General features: G+C 38.3%; 1 protein-coding gene across 1 annotated transcript in view; it reads right to left on the bottom strand.

The window, feature by feature from the left end:
* Positions 1-17,812, bottom strand: part of LOC139960961 (uncharacterized) — a 45,144-nt gene that overhangs the window by 16,088 nt on the left and 11,244 nt on the right. The window contains exons 2-5 of the mRNA XM_071959690.1: positions 17,092-17,227; positions 4,144-4,198; positions 1,826-2,029; positions 834-952 (exon numbers count right to left, since the gene is read on the bottom strand). Coding sequence (XP_071815791.1) covers positions 834-952; positions 1,826-2,029; positions 4,144-4,198; positions 17,092-17,208 — 495 coding nt within the window. The 5' untranslated portion in view covers positions 17,209-17,227. The remainder of the gene's footprint in view (positions 1-833; positions 953-1,825; positions 2,030-4,143; positions 4,199-17,091; positions 17,228-17,812) is intronic.

Here is a 17,812-nt window from a genome sequence, read left to right as displayed (position 1 = left end):
TAACCACTCAATCTTGACAACGTACTCTTTGGCCAGAATTTTGACCCATTTGCAGAGTTCGAGAGTAAAAAAAGAGAAAATAAAAACCAGACAATAACATACCCTTTGTTTGTTCAAAACATTAATAGGATGCATTCGCAGGCAGGTGTGTTGTCCTCTCTGTTCATAACTGTACATTAGGCTGTATGCTGGGATATGTGTGTTTCATGCAATTACTACTGTGTGTATCACGGATGGCGTTACATAATGTGTGGGGCTATCCCTCCCTCTCAAATAAGTTTTGTTGGAGAGTGAGCTGTTCGAAGGACACATTTAACAAATAACCTAAGGTCATTACTTCTTCCCTGTACTCGAGTCCAGCTATGAAAATTCACTGTAAAGCCTTTGTTTTTTCTAGTAATACGTATTATGGCCATTGAGTAAATTTGCTTGCACATGCAACCCGGTTAATATTTTGAATTGACCATATGTTGATAAACATGGGGAAATTACGTTGTCTGATTTATATTTCGCTTGTTCTCTTCGAAAGGGTCATAAAAGACTAGGGTTACAGATCCATATGTTTGTGTTTATAATGTAATGTATTTTCTTATGTTATTAATTGTTAACATTTTCTTTTACATTTTTTATTGGCATTCTGAACTGTTTTTACTGCTTATAATTTATTCTATACTCCTGTTTGTACCAGTCATTTTTGTGTTTGTTTGTAAATTTGATGTTTTAGCTGCTCCAATGAAAACAATCCTTTGAGATTGGCTTGGATTCTAAATAAACTTTGAAACACTAATGAGGGTGTAGACTGGTACTTCCAATTGGAAAGGGCATGCACTTACCTCGCTGTTAAATTCATGGTTATGCGAGTCTGACATATTGATCATGTAACGGGTTGGATGGTGGAATGGATCAAATTGTGACGAAATATGAAACTGAATGGATGTCACATTTGACCCACCTGTGGAGAATGAAGAAATGATTGAAGCGAAAAGAATCAACAATAATTACTGGCGAATAAAATATGCCTATTAGATATATATTTTTTTAATTATTAGGGGGCGCGGCTTAAGTTTATTTTCACTACAAAAATAGCTTGTAAACACGGTCTATTAGATATTGTTAGTGTAATAATGTCTTCTGAATCATTCACTCTGTTCAAAGTCCACACTAAACTACATGTCCCAACACTCTATCCTCTAACGAAAAAGTAATTCTCCTGGTCCCTCTGACCCCTTCCCTCTGGTTTTCTTCTTTGATCATGGTAAGATATGATCAATTAATATAACAGCCAATGGCGTTAGAGTGGTTGGTTGCTGAATATATCTATAACATCAACTACATCATCTACATGTTAAAATCACTATGGTTACATCAAGCTAGCCTTATGGAAATAGTTTTGTAGAGCTCTGTGAAATGTTTGCAGATTTTCCAAAGTTTAAAGGCATCTCGTTTTTTCTGTTGATCAATTATTTTACCAACGGTACTGTATATTAATTGCTCGAAGTAAGAATGCAAATGATCGACCCTCCGAGGTTACGTTTTATTCTTCAAACTAATGAATGGCTACTGATCTATGACGTAACAAATATGCAATTGGTTAGAGCTATCGATAAAACATTATCAAGACACAAGTCAATTATTCCATGTCATGGGCAACTTAGATATATTTATTAGACTTTTCTTTTTCATTATTTGAAGAGAACCTGGACTATAGTCAGGATAAAGAACTACAAAACTGCAATAGACACAGCGGCTGCTGCACTGTAGCTGGTTTTAAAATAATCTTCAGAAATGACGCACTGTTAATTGAATTTAAAAGCAGTGAACTCACCAAGTTTAAATGAAATGTTCATGAAGAGGAAAGTTTGACCTTGGTAATCTCTTAAGCATTCATCTGCCCAACAAGAGCTTGAATAGGAAGACTCTGTTTCACAATGGAGTAGGTTGCACTCTGCCTCATCAAAACGGATCTCGTTAGCAAGGAGTGTTATGGAAGAGCTACCGACAGGTGCTGTATATGGCTGTCTACTGATGCCTGCAAAGATACAGAAGGTGGAATGTCTTGTTTTACAAGGTTCAAATTGTCTTAAATTGCAAAAATTCAAACTTGAAAATGGCTCAAACAGCTCATGACCTGGCCACAAATACTCTTTCAGAATTAAGCTAAGTAGTGACTGATCCTTTTTCCTTTAATTCAGTAACATATTCCAATGCAATTGGAGTCCCTTTAGAAGAATTAACACAAAACAATGCCTATCCTAATGGTATAAATCATCTATTCAGGACTAATTAGCTAGGTATAACCTACAATCATATTTTTACGAGGTACTTTGTCTTTCAAGTTTTAAAACTTGGTATCAATTCAAATCAAATTTTTGTTTGCTCACTGAGGACCGAAATATGATCCCGTGAAATACATACCTCATATCATGATAAAGATATTGTGGGCTACCTACCCAGTTTGAGAAGGTTTGTGCATGTTTATAACGATTTGAATAAATGGACTTTCAAAGATGACAAACCTTTTTACATGGCTTCTCTTTGACTTTTTATATAGTTTTCTCAATTTAATACTGTAGCTACTTGAAGTCTTATGTGTTTGATTTTGGGCGTCCATTTGGGTAAGGTTATGGAAACGTTAACTGCAGTTAACGTTAATGCAGATACATCCATGGGCGGCGATCATGGGGGGCACGGGGACATGTCCCCCCAATATTTTAGGTGGGGGATATAGTATCTAATATCCCCCCCAATATTTGGTGGCATAGTTTTTTTTAGAATATTTTTTGTATTTTTTTATGATATCGCTAGTAATTTCAAAATAGAAAATGCTTAGATGCAACTTACAAGGCCTGGGAAGTGCCATTTCCAGTGATCTGGGAGGCATTTTCGGCCAAAATTTTCTTTTACGGCTATGCTTCTAAAGATAGTTTGCCTACAAGCTTCGCCCCTCCCTTGGCAAATTGCTCGCAACGCGCCTGTCTAACTGTGTCATAATTTGTTACTAAATATCACCAAAAAAAAAAACAGACTTTCACCGAAAGTAGTTTTTACTTTTTTTTCGAAATGATATAGCTAAAACGGACCGCATCCGTAATGAAATTTGGTTTGCCGATGAAAAAGGAAAAAAAGGGCTGAAGCAACCAGTAACCAGATATATATATATATTTATATTATTAGAGAAAACCAGAGAAATAAGATAAGACTCATAATTGACAAATAAGGAGTAAGTTTTAGAAAATATATTGGAATTTTCGGTCCCCCTGGGACCTTCGTCAGCAATATACTTGGCAGTTGAATGAAAAGTACAAAATGTAACACAATGAAAGTATGACACTAGATAAGTGTAAGTTGCAATGATGGAATTAAAACCAAATAAACCATGACTATACAGGAAGCGGATTAAGGAGCAAAGAATGGATTACATATGCTTGTAGAACTGATAGTTGTTAAGGGGTCCCAGGTCTTAGTTGAGGCCGGTGATGTGAGACTTAATATGAAAGATCCAATCGATTTCTTTACGTTTACGTTCAGTGGTTGATTTGAAGTTCGAGGCAATTAAAATACATTTTAATTGCCTCGAACTTCAAAACCGCTTCCTGTATAGTCATGGTTTATTTGGTTTTAATTCCATCATTGCAACTTACACTTATCTAGCTTCATACTTCCATTGTGTTACATTTTGTACTTTTCATTCGACTGCCAAGTATATTGCTGATGAAGGTCCCAGGGGGACCGAAACTTCCAATATATTTTCTAAAACTTACTCCTTATTTGTCAATTATGAGTCATATCTTATTTCTCTGGTTTTCTCTAATAATATTTTCTTTTGGAGTAAACGTGGATTTTTGTTATATTATATATATATATATATACACAAAATATAACAAACAAGTTTGGGGATGAAAGTTGCTACGCGCCTGCACCCAAGCAAATGTCCCCCCCCCCCAATATTTGAAACAAATCGCCGCCCCTGGATACATCTGTTCATTATATGGTATGGTATTTGCAACATGGGCAGTTTCAAATATTTTTAAAGTCTCATATCTTAGAGAAGAAGATATGGGAACTTCACTCACTTGGCATAAACAATTACATCAACCTGCCAAAAGCCACACAGTGTAATAACAATTGGCAGGTAATACTCACCATCTGAAATGAGTTCAGTTGACCTTTCACACACAGGCATCTCATTGTGTTTGAACTGCAACAGAAACAAAATTGGCAACAGATGTGAAAGAAATCTAACAATCTGGGATGCTGGGTAATATCACATAAAACTTATAGATTCATGGAAAACATCTGTTCCAAATATCAGAATTTAACCTTTTAATTTTCTCGGTTATATCAAAGAGTACAGCAACCTATTAAAATGACTTGATTCTCATGAAGTACCTTACAATCCTAAAAAAAAAATAACCCTGTAATTATACAAAAAGAAGAAAAAACGAGTAAAGCTGGAAAGTACATCCAAAAAAGGAAATTTCAAATGTACAAGGGGTCATAATTGAAACTAATTCAAGTTTAATGATATAGAATATACAGCCAAAAAATAATATAATATAATAATATAATATAAGTACCATATATGTCAAAAGAAAAAAAGCTACAATTTATTACTTTGGTGATTAAACTAAAGGCAATTGACCAGGCCTGTGTTTACTTCCTGGTTCTGTCTCATGTAGCTGGCCATACATGGTTCTAGCTCTGATCGTATTCATGATTTAAAATAAGTTAATGACTTATTCATGGGTAGGAGGAAGATTATTGCAAGTAACCAGCATTTAAACCATTATGGACCAATGGATTAAACTAGTAACATTTTGCAGGATAATAGCCCGGAAGCAGAGGGTATTCGGTGACGGCATTGTGAACTACTGGACAGATTTTGTCCATTCAGGACTATTATTTAATTGTCGTCTAGAAAAGTGCTGCGAGTGACAATTTATTTTTCGCATGTACTCTCACTCTACGTTCTTTTGTAGCCTTATTTTGTTTCCTATAATAGTTTTAAGTTTCGGCATAAATTTCTACCACTTAACATCCAAAGGAGAGAGGATGGAACCTTATTACTGACTAATCCCCCCCAACACCCTCCACCTCAAAAAAATTACCTAAATAAAAATTGAAGTACACGTCTCACAATCAATGGCTCTTCAGGCTGAGTGGTGGTAGATTCTGGCCCACTTCAGTAAATGGGCCATTCCACACCAAGTGGTCCCAACATGGCACAATTAGGAAGGGTTATTAGTTGTCTCTCTTTATGTATAATGGAAAGTAAGTAGGTTAGACTTTCTTAAACTGTTTAAGTTTTCTTATTCTGATAACTCAATCTTGGGTCATAGCAATGAGTTACCATCTCAAACTGTAGGCACCTTCACGGTGAATTATCAAACAATAATTTAAAGTAGAAAAAATCATTAAATGAAAGAAAAGTACAAGCTTTATGCATTTTGCTAAAATCACCTCCCCTACCTTTGTGAGACATACATCAGCTGTACAAATATTTTCCTCTCACTTAATTGTAATGATTTATTGGGATGACAACAACAGCTAGAATATATGTTTTACACCCAGAATTTAACAAAACATACTTGACATGAGAGGCTTAAATTTTGATTGGCTATTTTCTTTTTAAAATTGTCTTTAAATTGTATCTGGGATTTTGCTTCTCCTACCCCGGCATCATCTCCTCTTAGCACAGATAGTGAAGCATTGCTTCCAATTTGATACACCTACAGTAGGTTCATTTTTCTATAGCACTTTAAAGCATAATTACAGTACCTATACAGAACAGCAGTTGAGTCACTAGCAATTTTACACCCTTTACCTGTCTCCTCACAACCTTAGTACCGAGTGGCACTGCTCAATGGTGGGAGGCCTGAGGGGTGGGACCTACTGTAGTACCCACCAGACCTCGCATCACTGCACTACCAAATGCCGCCTCGGCCTTTAGAGTGTCAGATAAGTAAGAGGCGATGAACGTAGTCGGTATTTTTCACACTGCCGCCTTGAGGTTGTCCTCTATCGGTTATACCGGCAAAGAGAGCTGTATAGAAGCTGAGACCAATCTGATGTCTTGAGCTCTTGGCTGGGTAGCCACCCTTGTGAGTGGGCGGATCATCTCTTCTAGCAATCGAGATAGGGTATCCTTGGAGGCCGATGTGTAAGGGGCTCGTGGTTGGATGAAAAGAGATGTTGTTTGTCTGAATTTCTCTGTCTTGTTAAGATACCACTTCAATGCCCTGACTGGACACCACCGTTTGTCCTCGGCCACTGATGAAATGGTTTTGATTTCAGGGATGAAGATGTCCCCAGGCAAGAAGGTAAGGACCTGGTTCTGAGCAATGAAAGACGGGTCTGGGACTATCCTCACCCCATGGCTCTCGAATAGATCTGCTATGGTTCTGCTTGGTTGTTAAAGCAGGGAGGCAGCTCCTCCTTCTCGCTGATGCCACCACGATGAGGAATAGTGTTTTCTTTGTTAGGTCCCCAGGGCAGCGTTCGCCATTGGTTCATACGGTGGCCTTGCCAAGGAATGCAGTACTGCTGAGAGCCCCTAGGAGGGGACTAGACGTCTGATTCGTGGGCGTCGATTAGCCATGCCCCTGATGAGCTGGGCGATATCTGAGCTATTGCCAGGCGTGGAGCCGTCTGGGAAGCCCTGGTGGATGGAATTGATCGCCGACCTGCAATTCTTTATTGTCGAGAACTGTTTGCCTTCTCAGAAGAGTGAAAGGAGGAACTCAGCCACTTGCGCTAAAGAGGGCTCAGCAAGCAGCATTTGCCTAGGTCGGCACCACTGTCCGAACTTCCGCAGACCGGAATTGTGAGCCGCCTCAGTCGTTCTTTTTCTAGCGTCGGCTACCATCGCAGCAGCGGCCTCCGAAAAGCCTCTCTGTCGTAGGGAAGTCCGGAAAGCTGCCAAGCAACTACAGTAACTGTAACCCCTAGATGTCTGGGTGGGAGAGTGTCCCCCGTCTCTGGGACAATAGGTGAGGTGTATCCAGTAGGCTCGCTGGGACGTCCATGAGGAGCTGGGGATCTCCTCGAAGGGGCCTGCGAGGCTAGAACGGGGCTATGAGAATGAACCTGGCCTTGGAGTTGCGTCATTTCCTGAGAACTTAGCTGATCATCCACAATGGTGGGGATATGTATGGCGTCCGTGTGGTAAGCCTGGGAATGGAACCGTCAGGAACAGAAGGTCTGGAGTTTGCTTTTGCGTGTGTTGCAAACAGATATATCATTGGTTTGCCAAAGATGGATAAAATTCTGTCCAAGTTTCCTGTTCCAGCGTCCATTCGTTGGGATCTGTGTCCCCTGGACAAGGCATCTGCCATCACGTTGAGTTTGCCCGCATTGTGGAAAGCTCGTAGGATCATGTCGGAGTCCTAGGCGGCCATTAACACGCTAACCAGCATAACTTCTCTGAGTGGGTGCCCCCTGTCAGTTGATGTAGGACACCACTGTGGTGTTGTCTGTAAATATTGTGCCCTGTATGTGTTCGTTGAAGGGCTCCAGGGCTATCTTGACTGCCATCATCTCCAGAATGTTGATGTGGAGTGTTTTCTCTGTTGGGGACCTCGTCCCTCAGGCTGTGCGGTTGCTCCAATGAGCCCCACATCATATAGCAAGGTGTCTGTCGTTACTGAGGTCATTGGCAGCTCTGGTGAGAAGGGTATCCCCTGACTCCAATTGTCTCCTCCGACCGGTGGATTGGTGTTGTATGTATTGTCCGAATCTGTGGGGTTTGTGGGTGCAGTTGTAGGGGTCGCTTGTGCAACCTGCAAAGGCGTACCACATGGACCAAGCTGGCCATGAGCCCCAGGACTCGGAGCCACATCAGTTTTGGTGACTCCTGGTGCGAAATGATCTGCTGCGGGGTAGGCCTGACCACACTGATCCTCTCTTCTGACGACCCGGGCGACCCCGGCGGAAAGTCCAATATCGCCCCAAGGAAATGAATCGTCTGGGTTGGAGTCAGTTGGGACTTTTTCTCGTTGACGATCCAGCCCAGCTCTTGGAGAGTTCGAAGTGTCTTGTAGACGTGATCCGGACTGAGACCCTCTCTCAATTCCGGTCACACGGAGCCTCTTCTTAGGCGGTCTCTTCTTGGCAGGAGCCTTGCCCTTGCTCCTGCCTTGCCCTTGGCCGTAATCATACCGGATGTCGCCGGGCCGTGGAGGATACTCTTTCTCTCTCTTTTTCTTTCTCTCCTTCTCTATCTCCACCTCTCCTTCAGCCCTATCTCGGACACCTTCCTCTACCTCTCTCAACACTTCTCCTTCCTCTTCTTCCTCTTCTCTCCATTATTCCCTTCTCCTGGGATACCAATTGGGTTAGTCTTGAAGTTTACTACGTAGGCCCATCAACCAGGAGTCTATTTCCTGCCTTTGGGCTGGGGAAAACTTAATACAGACCAGGCAAGGTCCCATCTGGTGCAGCATCTACACTTCGGACACAGCTCATCATCGTCCCAGGCCCTCCCTGGTCGAAACACCGAACAGTTAATGCACTTCAGCTGGTTACGTGACATACTGACACACCCCAAATGAAGGAAAGACTAACTCTTAAAGCTTAACGAAACAATGCAAATTAACAAGAGAACGGGAGATAAACAAGGGGAGGGAAGTACGCTAACAGTGAGTAGAGATATGTAACAATACCAAGCAATGCCCCCTCACTAGGGGCTGGCGGCCTACAAAATACGAAACGAAAGTGGCCTAAACAAAACCAACCCACAAGCTGAAAAAGAACACAAGAGAGCAATAGAGGAGATAGGAATAGCGAAGGAAAAAACAAGTAAACATGCAAATGAACATGAAAATACAACGAAACACCTGTAAGGTGGGGGAGGAAAAATGGCGGGAAAAAACTAAGCAGTTCAAGGAACTGCTACCCCCGCAAAGAGAACTAAGAGTGGGAACGCAGCTAGGAAAACAGTCCTCAAAAACCCTCCCTTTCGAAAAAAGGACACTTATCGGGCTGTAGAAAAACTGCAAACACTCCTAGGAATCCAAGGAAAGAAAACTTCCAATGATTGCAAATAATCAAGGACTAAATTCAAGGGAAAACTTTTCCACAAGAAAATCTGTGTGAGACACTTTGAAATGTAGAATAAGAAGGAAAAGCAGTGACCGTGGGTGGGGGGGGGTTCTGGTCATAGAAGACACACAGTGTTAATTTACTACCAGGACTTTAAAGGCATGGTAGAAGGAGGTGCTAAGGTTGTGAGGAGACATGTATAAAACTTTTTTATAAATTTTCCAAATCTGCTGAAATGTTGTGGAGTTAACGTTTGAATGATGGTGAACCAAAGTTGTTTGGGAAAAATATGTTTGTTGAATGCGAGGGCCCAACACAGGGCCTTCTGTAGAGTTTTCAGTTATGATGAAATGAAGGGCAAAGATCATATGCAATGATCACAAAATTTGTTTCCAACCATTTAGTATTTAAGACCAGTATATGCGCTTGATGCGCATAATCCCACCTGTGGGAGACTTGATCAAGTCAAATATTTACTTGTTATTCGGGCTTCCTATCTAGTTTGATGTCATTCTCTGTAAAAGGAGTGACTTGGCAGATTTGCAATTTGAACTTTTCCAGTTTGTCTGTAGAATACCTCATGGGAGAATGACCTATGTTATTGGAGCCGATTCCAATTTCTGTTCTTCAATGTTTCTCTGCGGTACGTCAATTCAGAACAGGTTCTAGGTCATTCTATTTTCGTATGGCTGCAATTTTCATGAGCAATTTTGGGTCAGCACAATTCAAATGCCATATCCACAATTTATTAGCAAAGGAATACTATTCTTTTACCTGTTAGTTCTATTATATGCATGAATGAAATTGTGTCTACTGTTGTTTTTGCAATGGGGCATACTTTTATCCTTTAATAAGTACAAAGATTTTTCATGGTGGAAGCCATTATGTCTGAAAAGGGCAAAGGCAAACAAGAATGGTACATTAAGACTTGGCTATGTGGAACTATAGTTTAACAAAGAGTATTTACTTCAGGGTAAATTACAACGAATAGGTGCAACAAATTTGAACTCTCTCTCTAAGGTTAATGCACAAAAGTAGTTCACAGTTTTATGCTTGCAGAGCTCTCCAATGTACACAACCGTATTTGATTGCAGTACATTGTAGTAAACGTTTGCTCAATGCATATTGTTGTCAATGCTTTACATGTATAGCGAAAGTAGTTATTTAACAGAATTAACGATCGAATCAACTTCCATTGAGCTATTGACTTTGGATGGGTGCATGGAATGTCTGGTATATTGGAAAACAGGAAAATTGTCTATTCTAGGTTTAGCAGACATTATAGAGTGGGAAGTGACATGCAGATGGAGGTGGGGCAGTGGGGGGTGGGGGGGACTCGAGTGGAGGATGGTTCTCTGACATCACAGAATATTAAAAGACATAATGAAGAGGCCTAATATCTCTACCTAGTGGAGATTCTAAACTTGGTTTCATTTAACTACATGTTAATTGAGACAAATATCCCTTTCATATGGGCCTAGAATATAGGCTAGTTTCAGGCTTTCACTATAACATTGCAATATGTATATATGATTCAGTTTGATGCAAATCTATAGAAATTCCAGGAACCTATAAAATCCAACAGGTACACATAAGGGATACACTCAAGGGATAGGGATAGGAAGGTACTTATTGGGTATGCTGTTATAGGCTGAGGGTAAAGAAGGCTGCCTAGGAACAGAGCCTTTTTAGAGGTATCTTCTTTTCTTTTTTAAGGACACAGTATTCGGGGCTGGGACTCAAGTTGCATTTTCTTTGAAATAAATTATTTGGTGCAGGGGAAGGGCAGACTTTGCATCAATACTGTTTAGGTTCCTTGTCTTACAATGAAACTTCTTTCAACTTGATCTTACTGAGAGAGCACACATCGATATTTTAAAATTTTTTAGTAGCTGCATAGTTGATACCTTCAAGTGCATGGAGGACACTGAGGTATTGAAATATTCAATGGAACGGGAAAGGGCAAAAGTGAAGATGTGTGGATGGGGTAGGAGATGTACCATTGCCCAAAATATACTAGTATTTGCATCTAAGGTTGCAGATATACGTTTGATACTATATTAAACATCAACTTTACTTCAGAGGTTAAAATGATCTGGAATATATGCTTTAAAGGAATTGAAGGATCCCTCTCCTAACCAAACTTTCCTTACACTGCTCACCAAATGACAACCACTCATTTAGTTTGTTGAATACAAATAATAAAATCTTGCAAAACATAATGTGGAATGTTAAAACTAAATTTTTTGTGTGCCACAATTATATTCTTCACTGATAAACTGTGAACTGCTGCAAAAGTTAAAACATTTGACAGAACAATTGAGAAATAAGAATGATATAAATTGCAAAAACATTAAATTTCTATTTGTTATTTTATTCTTTAGTTTGGAAGTCATAGCATGCAAAAATGACTGTGTAAATTGCAATCCACTTGTTAGTAGAGAACTATATTCACCATGACAGAGGGCTTACATAACATATATTACATCCACTGTGACTTTGGAAACAAGCACATCCTGCAATATAATAAAGGTTTTAATACCCAGTGATACAATTGAAACTAAAAGGTTTTAGTTGCATTGATGTCGAGACTATACAGACAAAGGGTGGTAACTTTCATCTTTGATTGATGAAATTGTAGGCTAATTTGTCAAAATTATGATTGATATATAGGCCTATCAACTTTTAAGGGTAAGGTCAGTATCTGACACTACACTTAGCAATGGTCAAGCAATATTCAAGTGTTTAAGTAAACAAGAGCTGATCATACTGTATGTAAAGTTTCAGTAAGTTTGCTTCATGTCTGTGGAGAGCTATATAGCACTGAAACAACACACCTGCGGGTAATATTGTACAATTGTGATGATCAGGATGGTCTATAAGCACTGGTTAAATTTGTTTTTCCAAAACTGACCGCAACTGAATCATGCAAATAGCTGTATGCCACACTGACCAGTAAATGCATGCCGTAGAGATAAAATACTTGTTTAGCTCATTATATCTGCAGTTTTTAAACATTCTTTTTATGCATTGCAGCACACCTCACTACTTTGCCAAACTAGCTCAAGTTTGTGGTTTTCATATTGTTTGGAACTTCATTGAGCGATAGTGCAATAGAAGGTCACTTGCAATAAATTTGTTGTTAATAACTGCAGCAACGCATACCTTAGTCTATTAGAAATGTGTGGTTCAGTAACAACATCCAATTACCTACTTTGTTACACTGCTTTTAGAAGCAATGCCTTTTCCACCAAGGTCATGACTACCTATAGGACAGACATCTCTCTTTATATCAATTGTGATGTCTATAACAAGAAATAGAAAGCATATAACACTAGGCCATCGTATAACTGCCACAGCAACTAGCCTTTGAATCTCCATCTTGATAGTTTAGCTAGTGTTGCTGCCTGTACTACATATCATGCATGTGCTATTAAACTTCTATGTAGATTGAGTGTGTGCGGGCCGTGCATTATAGCGTAGTATTGTCCCCTAAGGCTATGCAACCATGACAACCAAAGTTTTGGAGTATACGTACTGCACGATCTGCGGCAGCACATGACACATTTTCAATCCGATTTGTTTACCAACATCTGGTAAATAGCGTGGGAGGATCAGAGTTCGACTCAAGTGTAGATGCGTAGATGTAGAATGCAAAAGTTTACCCCATGGAGAGATGATCGTCTGATAACATCAGGGGATATGATTCTGATCTAGTGTAAAAGCATCCTTAAGTCTAAAACAAGAAATAACCCTCAGTGTCCCTCATTGTTTTTATTTTTCTTCATCTGCATTTTAGTTTAAATTCCTATGTACATCAGCCTATAAGACAGAAATATATCTCCCTTTATATCAATAATATACTATACGGTACATTCCATATACGCTTGTTAAAGAAAGTGCTCCAGGTAACTTAGTCCTGTAAGTCTATAACAAGAAATAACCATATTGTCCCTGAGTCAGGCTGAGTGTAAATTTTCATTGTCCATATTTTGGTTTAATTTCTAATGCACATCAGCTGAATGCAGCTACATTGAACTAATTACAGTACTAGATCGTTCATTGTTAATCACAATCCATGGTCATGATAGGTTACACACCACACATACATTCCCCATGCAGGTTCAATGGTATAATACTATTACGCGTAGTATATATGTCCTGTCCCATTCATATGTATGATCTCATGATGTAAACAGTAAACTGAATGAAGACAGGGTGACGAGAACCGAGTACTTAACGACGGATGATAGAGACATGCAAAATTGTTTGTTAGAAAGTGCTGTTGATTAAAAATCTAAATTGTATATATCTCAGGTGAAGGTAAGAATCAATGTGGAAGATCTTGACAAGGCTGGAAGGGATCTACTCCAAATCAAATACATAGGTGACCTCAGTGTTGTAACCAAGTCATTTGTAGTCGAGTCTATTAAGTTGCATGCAATTTGTCTCTAGAGTCAAGTCAAGTCACAGGTCAAATTTAATTTTATCCAAGTCGAGTCAAATCACTTGAAGTTAACTGATTTTATCACAAGTCAATGTTTCTTTATTAAGTCAATTAAGTCACAAGTCATTTACTAAGCAATTTAAAAATCCGCCCTTCAGTAATTGACTGCCATTCATTTTTCTCCACTGCTTACTTCAAGGTTAAAGTCTCGAACGTTAGCCTGTGTGTTACGTTATCAACTCGCCAAGCCTAGCAAAGGAAACAAGCGTGGAAAAGTAGTTTACACAGCTCAAATATCCTGCGATTTACCGCGAGGGCCTATTGCCTGAGGCAGGTAAACTGTTATTGTAGTGGTATTAAAGGGTGCATATTCAAATGATTGCAAACCAAGTTGCTCAAGTCAAATATAAAAGTAACTGATACTAAAGGTAGTTATATTTACTATTGAAAGGTATATTTTTTTATATATTACATAGTTATATAAGAACATATGTTAAAAAGCATCATATAGCAAATTATACTATAGCAAGTTATATATTTTAAATATTGTATAGTTACAGTATATATATAACATTATACTATAGCAAGTTTTACTTTACAGCAAGTTATTTGTTATATTATATAAGATATATTTATCTTAATTAATCTTATACTATAACAGGTGATACTATAGCTTGCTATATGTTTGATAAATTTATATCAGATATAAGTTATATAGTAACATTATAGTATAGCAAGTTATACTATGGCAAGTTATATACTGTAGGTATAGGCCATAAAACACAACAATGGCTAAGGTCCAACAAGGAAGTTTTGTGCAGTGATGTGGGTCCAGTGGATGACATGCATCAGTGACCACCAGCTGCATTGCTACTTAACATAGGCCAATAAGTAATAACTTTGCCACTGGATTGTACAGCAACTTTACTTTCCCCTTGCCATTCCCAGTTACACATAAATGAAAGTAAATGGAAATCATGAAAAATGAAAAAAGTACCCTTGGCCGACTAGAGCTAGAATATGTATATATGTATAGGGGGCAACCACCACTTTTGTTATGGGGATGGAAGAGGGGAATTGATGTACCATCATTTAGAGGGGTTTAACTGGAGGGGGAAACTTGAGAAATTTGGGTAAAATGGGTAAATGCAAAATTTTGCATGTTTTGAAAAAATGTGGAACAGTTTTTCAACTGTTGCGTTTGTATAGTTACTTGTATATACCGGTATGTTCTGTTCTATAGTATTTTTGAATTCTCTGTCAGTGGCAAAGTGGGGGGGGGTGTGGGGGAATTGAGCCCTTTGAGTTTCTTTGTTCCCCTCAGAAGAAGACATGGTTGTGCCCCAGCCTGCAGGGGAACCAAAACATTTATACCATCATTTATAACAATCATACCAGGATTGAATATAAACTGAGCACCAACTTTTTATTTCTCACTCCACATATTAGCACAAAGCACACACTGCATAATTCATGCCCCCCCCCCATACCCCAAAGAAGAGATTAGAAAGTTAACTGTTGATATAGATATGCTAAGGAAATGTTATATAGCACTTTCAAGAAACCAATCTAAACAATCCTGGCTCAAGAAGTGTAGAATATATATTAAAATATTAATGATGTATTTATCATCAGTTGCATATATCTTTTCTCATTATGTGACTGGATCCAGTCCAAGTCACTGTTCATATGTTGTCAAATCAATTCAAGTCACAATTCATTTATTGCGAAGTCAAGTAACAAATCAAGAATATGTGACTACACAAAAATATACTATAAAATGGTGACCTGTATCTCCATTTTAGTAATTGACATTTATATGCTTGAATTAAAGGACTTATCATAGCTTTTACAAAACAATTTTTTTTCATTGTCAAAACTAAAAACAAGACAAACTCTTCACTTCTTTTGTATTATTGAAAGAGTAATATATTTGTGTCAGGGAAAGTACTTTTTATTACCCTTGCCACTTTGCAATGCATGGGTACTGTAGCCAGAGGACTAAAGCCGACAGTGTTGTTCACAGATTAAGTTCTGTGCCTATATCTTAGCTTATAACATAGCAGCCATTGATGTGGACTTCAAAGCTTCTTAAGAATCACTTCAATGAACCCATAGAACCATTCCGCTCATTTACAAAATTCCATTCAACCTACAGATTGTTAGTAACTAGTCACGCTGAAAAAGTACAAGCCCTCAAATAGTGGAACTTACATGTAGTCTGTAGCTGTGATCTTTACTGTACATAGTACTAAATAACTTAAAGCCAATGTACAATTAATACCCATGTCATCACATTTGGGCATTGTTTGCCTATTGTTTGCCTATGTTTGCCTATGATGAAGTAGTTCTTAATTGTAAGTTAATTTTCACAACTTGCCAATTATACATGTGCAAAGATGAGGTAATGCAGTTTAATACCTCCTACTGTATACATATATATTTTTATCTTACAGTTAATGCTTCAATCCTCATATTCTGGTTTGACCTGCAGAGGTGTATACTAGCAATAAGCGATTCATTAAACCAGGGATCCCCAAGGGTTTGGCTCAAATGTCTGGATGAAGTTAGGACGAATCTAGGCCCCAGGTCTCACTCTTGACCTAGGGCCCCTGAAACTCTTCTTGGATAAGCATGGAACCAAGTTGATCACATCATCATCATCATCATATTGTGTATTTTGTGCCTGAGCTGTTTGAAATTATGGAATTTAATTAAGTACTTTTTCTCTCATTATTTGAGCAAGCAGGAAATATGCAGGGAATAAAGAACCTGTCAACTTTAGTGCTGCCACCTGAGACTCAGAAAGAGAAGCTTTGGGTAGTTGGGATGCTTTTCATTAGCCCTAACTTATGAACCATTGACGGTAAGTGAGAGATGCATGACAATATTGGCAATGATGTCTTCACGTAATATGGATGTAAGGGACATAAAACATTCAACATAATGATTTAACAAAATTATTATTTATAATTAATATTATGTTGCTCACACAAGTCATCAGTATACGATATAAAATCAGAATATAAAGCAAGATTATGACATTGACTTGAAAAGAATTAGTGGCACTTTTCAACTAGAAAAGTACAAACAAATTAAGCTTCACAGTTTAATAATTGCACAGCCAAAGAGCAGGCTGTAAAGCTTTTGAGAAACATGTGCCATGGTGACATTACAGACCAACTAGTGTGAACCATTTTCCTAAATGTAAAGATTGCAAAAACAAGTCACCTGCATTGGCTGATACCTACAAATAGCTACAAAGACTCTGGGTTTCACCGTGTGCAATGTCTTCCCTTTAGGTGGATCATAACGTCAGCCACAGGTTTATTCCTTTACATTCATGTTCTGCTTTAATTGAGTAAAACTGTGAGGATCTGCAAGTCATGTGAGTATGTACTGCAAGTCTTTTAGTTGGTGCTTATAACCCAAATTTGTCATATGTACATGATGCTCCAACATTACTACCATCAGATATAGTTCAGGGGCCCAGCATTACAATCTTTGAGCAGGAGTTACAACATAAGCAAACATGTACATACATGTACACTTAACAATTAAAACAAACACACATCAAAATTGAATCTGTTATAAATTGAACTTACCACTTGACACTGATTGTGATCATACTCACAGCATGGCATAGAAGGATTCGATGTTAATCCCAATTTAGAAGACAAAAGAAGACTGAGCAGTATAATTCCAATTAATTCATGCTTCATACTTCTACCATGATCAATTCTGAAGAAAAAAGAAAAGGAAAAACTGACACACATTTTTATAAATAGATGTTTTTAGCAAAAAGATCTATTAAATTCAGATTATACTTTTCCATTTTCCGTCCAAGGAGTAATAAATATAATCAATAGGGTCAATTAAATTCACTTACAGTGTGATATGTGACATTGACATTTGATAGGTCAATCCCTTTAAGTATAAGCCCTTTTGATGACCCTTCCAGAATCCTTATTATTTTTACAATTCTTGGTACTGACTCGTAAAACCACCCCCACGGATTGTCTGTGCTCACCCATGTGTTACCACTGTTCATCTCGTGATTGTTGTGTACCTTTGCATTTTACAGTTTCCATTTGTTGGATTTAGTAGTTTTGTTCTTTCATGCATCAAGAAGATTTTCTAAAAGAAGTTCTACTTGATTTATTAGTCACTCTCTTTTCGATGTCTCTGTGTCAGTTTGTGATGTAACAGATATATTTTGATCTGAGAAAAAGTTGATCTAAAGTTGTTAAAATATTTGTCCCTACAGTAAAACTGTCATTTATAATCATCATTTGCTTTCTGTAAACAATAAAGCTGAACTTGCTG

Source organism: Apostichopus japonicus, chromosome 20 (assembly GCF_037975245.1).
Source record: "Apostichopus japonicus isolate 1M-3 chromosome 20, ASM3797524v1, whole genome shotgun sequence".
Classification (NCBI taxonomy): Eukaryota; Metazoa; Echinodermata; class Holothuroidea; order Aspidochirotida; family Stichopodidae; genus Apostichopus; species Apostichopus japonicus.
Note: the sequence above shows the minus strand (reverse complement) of the source record. Positions and strands in the feature narration are given on the sequence as shown.